The sequence below is a fragment of the Poromitra crassiceps genome (genome assembly GCF_964638095.1).
Source record: "Poromitra crassiceps genome assembly, chromosome: 23".
Taxonomy (NCBI): domain Eukaryota; kingdom Metazoa; phylum Chordata; class Actinopteri; order Beryciformes; family Melamphaidae; genus Poromitra; species Poromitra crassiceps.
The window spans coordinates 3,834,038-3,844,037 of NC_139639.1; the positions used below are offsets into that span (position 1 = coordinate 3,834,038).

At 48.1% G+C, this 10,000-nt stretch overlaps 1 protein-coding gene across 1 annotated transcript in view; it reads left to right on the forward strand.

Annotated features, from left to right (window-relative positions):
* LOC310797375 (neurocan core protein-like) overlaps window positions 1-10,000 on the forward strand; it is a gene marked incomplete at both ends in the record, with an annotated part of 59,901 nt that overhangs the window by 46,007 nt on the left and 3,894 nt on the right. Inside the window, 4 exons of the mRNA XM_083659746.1 lie at window positions 1,674-1,790; window positions 7,846-7,959; window positions 9,513-9,564; window positions 9,808-9,914. Coding sequence (XP_083515872.1) covers window positions 1,674-1,790; window positions 7,846-7,959; window positions 9,513-9,564; window positions 9,808-9,914 — 390 coding nt within the window. The remainder of the gene's footprint in view (window positions 1-1,673; window positions 1,791-7,845; window positions 7,960-9,512; window positions 9,565-9,807; window positions 9,915-10,000) is intronic.

Genomic DNA, 10,000 nt, shown 5'->3' on the forward strand with positions numbered 1-10,000 from the left:
TCACTCTCTCACTCACTCTCTCACTCTCTGTCTCACTCTTTTCTGGGCACTCTGCGTGCCACCTCAATACAATCAAACCATTTAAAGTTTTAAACTACCATTATAGGAACCCCTCACCAAAACATGCAATATCCTGGTCGCTGATGTGGTGCCTCCTCTGGTCGTTCGGGGCGCCTGTTCGGAGGGAGGGGAACTGGTTGGAATAGCGTGATCCTCCCACGTGCTATGTCCTACCGGTGAAGCTTCCCCCTGTCAGGTGAAAAGAAGCAGCTGGCTAACTGCCCATGTCTCGGAGGAAGCATGGAGCCAGTTTGGGCTCTGCCCAGATCGACAGAGGGTGGAGCAGCAACCAGGATAAACATTAAAATGAGCACTAACGGGGGATAGAAATTAGATTAAAAAAAATATGGGCAGTTATGCTTAAATTTCTCCTCTTCAGCCAGACCGTAATCAGACAAGTGTGTGCATCAGCAAATACCTGCTCTTCAGTTCACAGCAGTTATGTTCTGCCTTATGAGAGAACATGGACAAGGCATTCTGTCTTACTTGTAGCTGAAACCATTGCTGGCCGATTGGTTATGTTTCATCATAACCATAGATGTCACAGTCCATATTTGTTATTTTGCATATTCTTACAGATGTGGATGATCTATTAAGCGCTGTCCCCCCGGGAGCGGTGTGCGGCCTGGAGGCGGAGACCGGGCCCTGCCGAGCCTCCATACCGCGCTGGCACTTCGACACGAGGCAGAGGAAGTGCGTGCGCTTCGTGTACGGGGGCTGCGCCGGCAACGACAACAACTTTGACTCTGAGGAGCACTGCATGGCCGCGTGCAAGCGCCCGAGTAAGTCTCACGCCACACAGGCCCGGCTTGACTGCACCCTACTCTCTCTCTCTCTCTCTTTCTCTCTCTCTCTCTCTCTCTCTCTCTCTCTCTCTCTCTCTGGGCCATATAAGTCTAACGACTGTACTACTCTACTCTAAGGGTGCTTTCTCACTGATGCCCCGCGGAACCGTTCCTGAGCACACTTGTCCCCAAATTGACCCCAGTTTCGGGAACATTTGACGAGTGTGAACGTTGTGTTCCGCGCCCGGGCGCGCAACGGGGAACCGTGACAGGATCCACTTGAAAAGGTGGTCCGGGGAGCGCTTTGGCCGTGCCCGGGCACGGAACACTTGCGAGTGTGGAAGTCAACCGTTCCGAACCACATAGACAACACACGGGCGACGATAAACTCCAGGCATAGTTGATGATGCAAGTGCACTCTGTTCCGGGTTCCGAGCGCGGAAGAAATGCTGTAATGGGTGAATGTGAGGCGTTCATGTAAAAGCGCTTTGGGTAGTCGATAGACTATATAAAAATGCGCTCTATAAATACAGTCCATTTACCATTTTACCATTGAATGTGAAAGCTGACCAGCGGGGGAGAGGAGAGGGGAGGGGAGGGGAGGCGATCATTCCCGTGTGCGGAACAGAACGGAACGAAAGCAATCGTTCCCAGTGAGAAAGCAGGCTAACTTTGCAAGTCAAGAAAGTCTCTCGCCATTGACCCCCATTCATATTTTTTTCAAACGCTGGTACAGAGAAAAAGGCAGGAAGTAACGTTCACTTTGGCTCTATATATAGTATCCCTAATTAACCAACTGATGCCCCGCCCCCCTCTTTTCTCTAGCAGCTGAAGGGGAGCCCTGCGTGACCAACCCGTGTCTGCATGGAGGAAAGTGCCTTCCACAGGGAAAGGGCTACAGCTGCTACTGCCCACAAGGATACACGGGGGAGAACTGTGAGATCGGTGAGTACATACACACACTTATACACACACTTACACACACACACACACATACACACACACTCATGCACGCACGCACACACACACACACGCACGCGCGCGCGCACACGTGCGTACGCACACACACATTCACATAATATAGTCAGCTCTGTGTCTGTGTGTGTTCGTATTGGCTTTCTCAACGGTCTATTGGCAGGTCAGAGGTCAAGCTCTCCATCACCGTAGGACAGCACGCACAGAGGTTGTATGGAGGCAGGGGTCATAGGTCAGGTTCTGGCAGTTAAGATGGGGGTGTGGTCCCTCAAGGTCAAACTCGTGTTCGTTCTTCTCCAAGTGTTGGCTCTCACTGTCCTCCTTTTCTTATCTGCTGATGCCAAGGCGACATGAACTGGAAGGCAGTCAGGAAGCACAATGCTCCGCCAACGCTCAACCACTCTCCAACTTGCTGTTGCGCACTGAAAGACATCGTTGCAATCACTTTGAATTTAAACCATTTTAGTGGCTTGGAATCAGAAAGAAAGAACGAGAAGACAATCGTCGAAATGGCAAAAATCCCAGAGCCGGATCACCACCAAATGGCTCAATGTCTATATCTGTTCACCAAATGTCATGGAAATCTGGTGACATTTTGAGATATCCTGCCGAGAGACAATCTAACTAACTAACGAATGAACAAACGAAACTAACGAACAAACGAACTAACTAAGTAACTAACATTAGGTGAGATGAGCTGGTCATTGTTTCTCAGTGAGTTACGTTATCACGTTATGAGTCATTATCTGTGTTTGTAGTCGGATTCGTTTTCTCACCACTTAATTTCTTCAGTAGACTACCTCAACCTGTGTCTGAAGTCTTCTATCAAATGTGTTGTTTCACCTCTGTGTCACTCTCTCTCTCTCTCTCTACTCACTCTCTCACTCTCTCTGTCACTCTCTCACTCTCACTCTACTCACTCTCTCACTCTCTATGTCACTCTCTCACTCTCTCTCTAACTCTACTCACTCTCTCTGTGTCACTCTCTCACTCACTCTCTCTCTCACTCTACTCCTCTCTCTCTGTGTTACTCTCTCACTCACTCTCTCTCTCACTCTACTCCTCTCTCTCTCTGTCACTCACTCTCTCTCTCTCACTCTACTCACTACACGTATCTCTCTGTGTCACTCTCTCACTCACTCTCTCTCACATTCCCGTCCTGGGGTGTGCTTTCAAGTGACATCCACCCCTCCCGGATTGAAAGGCGAGCGGAGGCATTTCCACCCAGCTCCTCGCCCAAAATGAATATTTTCATAGGTTAGTGTAGCCTAGGCTACTGTATGATGAACAAATTCATTCAACAACCAAACATCGCTGATGTATGCCAGCCAACGAGGTGCAGCTGCGCTCGTTAAGGATCAAACTGATAAAACACGAAAGTGTTGTCCACATGCAGCATGGTAACAAGGCTTTCAATATTCATCTGATCGACTTTATGCATCACAGACACACCATCATGTAGTCTATTAGGTAGGCTACAAGGCTAATTCTTATCTTTTGGTTCCAGTTTTTTGTAAAGCAAATGATTACCATCAAGTAGCCTAATTAGGGGCCATTCTGAAAGACGACGCCCGCATATCAAACAGCTGCAGTCTGCATAACGTTCGTCGGGGGGAATAGTATAGGCTTTAAATGCACATGACTACTATAACGTTAGTAGTTTTTGTAAGGGGATGTACAAGTGGCTAGCTAGACAGATTTCAGTTCTGGAGCTGGTTTCCAGAGGGAATATCCTCAGACCAACTCGCCACAGACAGCTATAGTCCTCTGAAGCGTATTATTATATCCGTTAATTTTACCTAGGCTACTAATGTCAACATCGTTTGAGCATAAAGCCTAACCTGCTACTTACAGGCACGGAGCATTCCTCCTGGCGCATGATTGTGAAGGCTACTTTTTTTACTTTCACTGTCTTTCTTGCCACATGAGGTGATTTCCCCTGTAATTTTTTTATGAATGAGCTGAGCATTCACACTGTTCCGGCTTGCTGCTCCTACGCTTTCAAGTGGAGGCGGGTTACCTGCTAACCCGGCGCTGTGACTAGGTCGGCTGGCGGGACAAAAGGCGTACAACAATTACCCACCAACGCGCGTTCAGAACTTTCACATTGGAGGCGCGGATCCTATTTTCCGTGCGTTTTGCGGCTTTCAAGGCCGGTGTGAAAGCGCCTTATCTCTCTGAGTGTCACTCACTCACTCTCTCTCTCTCACTCTACTCATCTCTCTCTGTGTCACTCTCTCAGCGGAGTCCCACGGTCCCACAATTCATTCAATAGAGTGGCCATGTACTGCCATCTCTTATTATTCTGCACTCTCTAAATTTGCAGGTCCAGTTCTCTGTTAGAAGGTCAGACTTTTCTACCTCCCATCAGTGGTGCCAAGTTCTCTATCTTACCTTTGTCAGTGTCACAGAGACAGACAGACAGACAGACAGACAGACAGACAGGGACAAACTGACAGACAGACAGACAGACAGACAGGGACAAACTGACAGACACAGCAGCTGATGCTCGGCTAGGCTGGGGAGCTTTGTATGGATTTGCAGAATTTGCAGTATTATCTCTCTCAGGAGCAGCCTCCCCTCTGCATAATGGATGAGAAGGATGAGAGGATCAGACATCTTCTACCAAACAAGAAAGAGTGTTTTAATGGGGAAGGAGAGGAAGCAGTGTGTGGCGAGCAGGGAGTGAGAACGTCATGGGGTCAGGGAGCAGGGGTCATTCAAGGTCATGCTGGTCATGATTACCTGAGAATCCATGAATACATAGTTCTTATTCGTACACTGCGACATTTTGAATTTCTGACATGCCCACATAAGTTAATTTAGCTGCAAACGAGATTGTCCTGCGTGTCCATAATTGCTTAGTTTCATTTTAAAAATCCAATCTAAAATATATTCTACACAAATTACCGGTAATGTTGACCTAGATAATATTTCTTTTTTCTGTCTCCGGCATCATATTCAAGAAGTTATTTTGTCTGTTTGCAATTGCAATTGCAATTGCTAGATGATACTATTATTATCTATTTTCATAAAGTCTAAGAAAAGCCTGAGTGACTACATTGTCAGAAACAATCTAAAAATGTAATGTTTTATCAGTGTGCCCATCATCAGCCTGACCTCCAACCTCTGCTCCTATTGGCTAAATGGACTCATGTGGGATTTTAAGAAGCGTTACCTACAGCATCACCTAAACACCTACAGATTCTCTCAGCATCGGCAGTGAAGCGTTGCCGTAGTGACAACATCCAGTTTCCCTTTCCCAAATCTGAAAGTTCCCCCCTCAGTCTCACTTGGAAGATGTGCCACATGGGTCATACATGCAGAACTGAGCCTTGTGGTCTGAAGTCGTCACACTTGGATAACAGGCTAAAAAGCCCACTCTAGTTTGCTCAGTCTGAATTTTATTCATTTATTTATTTATTTTGTAGCTCTTCACAGTTACTGACCCTTTTCGGCGGTTGAGCTTTTTGCGCTTGGAACAAAGTAACCCTGGACCAACCAAGGACACTCTGTGAAGAAACTTTACAGTAAGCTTTTAAGTAGCTTTTAGCCGTGTCCTCTTGCTGTGTGCTTTCATAGATTTCGGTGGTCCGAGGCTACCGGTTAAGCTTAATTTATACTTATTAGAAAGTGTCGCTCAGCACATGGTCGCAGACGAAAAATAAAGTGTCGCTCATGTTGCTGCATTTATGCTTCTCTCCGCGGCGCAACGGTCACGTGACGCTAGAGACAGAGGGAGGCAGAGAACTAGTGCAGTGCAGACAGGCAAGAGAGGGAATGCTGTCAGTGAACCCACGTCGCCGCATATAACGACACACAACCACACAATCACTTCCTCTCTCTCTGGGAAGTTGGTCACGGTGTTCTTTGTGATTTTCACGAAGTCATACATCAAGGACAGGCTGATAAAAATACCGGGGACACGCTCATTAATTTCATTTCAGCGAAAACTAAAACAAGGAAGTCGCGCGTGCCCGTCTATATAGCCAATCAGACTTGCGCGACATTATGTGACGTAGTCAGCGACACTAGACATTTCACCAGGTAGCAGACACTGCTCGCAGACACTTGAAAGTGTCGATTCAAGTCCTCATTTCTGTCGGCGACCATTTCAAAAGTGTCGGCAGACGAAGCATAAATTGGGCTTTATTCTTTGCCAACAAAAAAACAGGAGAGAAGATGACATGGCCTCCATTTATAATATAATGATAATGGGATATTTTATTGATCCCTGTTGGGAAATTCTCCTGTCACTCGCCTCCTTTCACAGAGAGGTCAGAGCACAGAACAGCTGTACTGGAGCTGGCAGGGATCCAATGTCTTGCCCAAGGACACTTCAGCGGGGCGGATGCTCTCCTACAGTACATGCGGAGGCCTTGAACCCCAGATCCTCTGATTTAGGGCCGGTTTTCTCCATGCTGTTTGAAGAAACGTTCTGGAGTTCTGGAGGTTCATCTTACTTGAAGAAGTGTACGTCGGCGCCTCCTGTAGGCGGCTACGTACACTTCTTCAAAGAGGAAGAAGTTTGAACCGCTCTGTTATGTATCTCACAAGGATGTGCAGAATGTGCTGACGTCAACGGGTCACAGAAGCACGAGTTAAAGCAACACGTGTTCTGTCTCAAGTTAAGAGCTTCCATAGATATTTTGGAGTCAAATGACAATGAGCCCTCTGGCCCACTACGTTCTGGCACAAGGGTTCCAGTGAGGTGACTAATATATCATGAAACCTTACATTCCCGTGGCTGACCCCAGTTCAGCTGTTATTTGTATGTTGGATTTTTTCCCACGCATACTACTTGTCATGCTTAAAACGGAAAGCTCTCTCCTCCCCCACATTACCTGTTCCCCACCTCCTCCCTTTCCCTGCTCCCTCCCTCCTCCCCCACATCCCCCCTCCCTCCCCTGCTCCCTCCCCACCTCCTCCCTTTCCCTGCTCTCTCCTCCCCCTCATCCCCCCTCTCCCTCACCTGCTCCCTCTCCTCTTCCCCCCTTTTCCTGCTCTCTCCTCCCTCCTCCTCCCCCCCTGCTCCCTCCCCACCTCCTCCCTTTCCCTGCTCTCTCCTCCCTCCTCCTCCCCCCCTCCCCCCCTGCTCCCTCCCCACCTCCTCCCTTTCCCTGCTCTCTCCTCCCCCACATTCCCCTGTTCCCTGTTTTTACTGTCCCTTGTGACTATTCATCACCATATCACCCAGCGCCAGTATATTATATCTGTTCTGCTCCCTCTCCTCTTCCCCCCCGTTCCCTGCTCTCTCCTCCCCCACATTCCCTCCCCCTTTCTCTCTGTCTCTCTCTATCATGATTGTTCAATCACGTTGTCATTATTACTACTGTAATTGTTGCGTCAGCTAGATTTAGCTAGACATATTCTCTCTGTGAAGTCCTCTGAGACATGCTTGTGAATTAGGGCTATACAAAATAAACTTGACTTTATTTGACTTGACAGTAGCCTAGAGTTTACTGGCTGTTATTTCCCTCCTGTAAGCTGAAGCTCACATTCTGTACACAGACCTTCACAAAATATCAGCCATTTTTCTGAGGACCTGTGCTTAGCATTAACTTAGCATTCACTGCCACCTCTTGTAAACAGAGACAGTATGACAAAGAGAGACAAGAAGAAGAGATTAAAGGACACATACGTCAAGTCCACCCTAAGCTCTGCAGACGCATAATGAAGGACGTAATAATCCCTGGAAGGCTTTTAGAGTCTCTTGCTTCCTGAGAGAATGAGGACAAAAACACAACAGCAAAAAGAGATTAGAGTGTCTCTATTTGAATTGTACTGCACTTCCTGAGAGGAGACAGGATGGCCAATGTGGACCGTTTAGACCGGGGTTAACGACCGACTGTTGTGTTAGTACTTGATTGGCAGCCCGAGTCTCTAACACGAGCAATCCTTTCAATTATCATCGTAACCCTAACGAGCCGGCTTCTCCGTAACCCTAACGAGCCAGGTTCTCCATAACCCTAACGAGCCGGCTTCTCCGTAACCCTAACGAGCCGGCTTCTCCGTTCCTCCCCAGATGTCGACGACTGCCAGTCTGACCCGTGCGAAAACGGAGGAACGTGCATCGACAAGATCGACTCCTTCCTCTGCCTCTGCCTGCCCAGCTATGGAGGAGACACGTGTGAGAAAGGTGAGAATATGGCAACAGAAATGCATCAAGAAGCAATTATCTCTGGCTGTGTGTGCGAGTTGAAATTCTCGTGCAGCAGTCTTTGTTCCCAAAAATTGCTCGTGGATTGTGTAGCATGATGGGTAAATTGAGTGGGATGCTTCTGCAGCCTGTACGGCGAGATCGTCGGTTCCTTCCTTGCCATCTGATCCCAGCAGTGAGACGCCCTGGTGGAAATAATCCGCCTCATCAGTGTGCAGCATCTGTTACCGCTATCTATCTGTCACAGGCCAATATCACAAGCCTCCATCTCTCTCTCTCTCTCTCTCTCTCGCTATCAGGCAGTGTATCTGATGTGTCAGCGCGCCGCGGGGTGACTGATGCAGACTGAGACGCCTGCTAACAGTTTATTTTTCTATTCCCCACTTCCCTGCAAACACTCACACGCCCATATTCACACACGCACACACACACACACACACACACGCAAACACACACACACATGCACGCACGCACGCACGCACGCAAACACACACGCACACGCACATGCACGCACGCAAACACACACACACACACACATGCATGCACGCAAACATACACACACACATGCATGCACGCAAACACACACACATGCACGCACGCAAACACAGACACACACACATGCATGCACGCAAACATACACACACACATGCATGCACGCAAACACACACACATGCACGCACGCAAACACACACACACACACACATGCATGCACGCAAACACACACACACACACGCGCGCGCACGCAAACACACACACACACACACACACACACACACACACACACACACACACACACACACACACCTACAGCCTCTCCTCACCTCAGTGGCTCCACCCCCCCGCTCCTGATCCGTCCTCTCTGTGTGTGTTTGCGCCACGCGCTAACGCTAATGAGGATGAATGAATATGTAACCTTTGCAGTTACAAATGAATCCACAGCCCTTGGTGTTATTAATGAATACTAATAGAGCAGGGAGAGAGAGAGAGAGAGATTGAAAAAGAGCCTGCATAATCAGAGTTCATATATTTAGCCTCTCAGGATGCCAGACTCATATATTTGACTCCTTTATTTGGCCAATGGGATGGAAGGCAGCTTCTACATGCGTGTGTTCTCATACACCAGTGATACTCAACCTGCGGTCCGGGGGCCAGATGTGGCCCGCGATAGGGTGCAGCCTGGCCCCCCTGACCATTATCTAATTCATAATGAAAACATGAAATTAAGTTTGACTGAACTCCAGCTAAATTGTCAAATATCACCGCCAGCTATATATCCGGTGTGCACAAAATTGTCAGACTAGACTCCGGCTGACATCCCAAAAACCTACAATCTGATACAGAAAAATGTATATTAATGTTTGTTTATTAACTGGCCCCTGGCCTCCTGTCATTTTGCAAAAGTGTCTCCCGGGCAAAGCAAGTTGAGTATCCCTGTCATATCATACACCCTGTTTTAATTGCCCTGGAGTCATAATATTTGCCCCTGTCTAACCTTATTGTTGCCCTTGTCTCCCTTCCGTCCGTCTTCGCAGACATTGAAGGTTGCGAGCACGGCTGGAGGAAGTTCCATGGTCACTGCTACAGGTAAGGAGGAAGAAGAAGCCATAACAAGAGGTACCAAATGTTCACCTGTAACCACAGCGCCCCCCGTCTATCTGGAGTACCCTCTCTTCCATACCCTTGGGCTATCCTTGACATACTTACAGCAGCACTCTGTAGCATTTAAACTCGTCTCGCAGCCCATTATGCCATACATATTTTCATACCGCTTGTTTTCTGCTTTTTGCTGTATTCTCCTATAGATGTTTTCCTGCTTTATTTTGACAGGTACTTCAGCCACCGACACACCTGGGAGGATGCAGAGAAAGACTGCAGGGAGCACAGTGCCCACCTGAGTAGTGTCACCTCCGCTATCGAGCAGGAGTTCATCAATGGTGTGTGTGCGTGTGTGTGTGTGTGTGTGTGTGTGTGTGTGTGTGTGTGTGTGTGTGTGTGTGTGTGTCTGTGTGTGTGTGTGTGT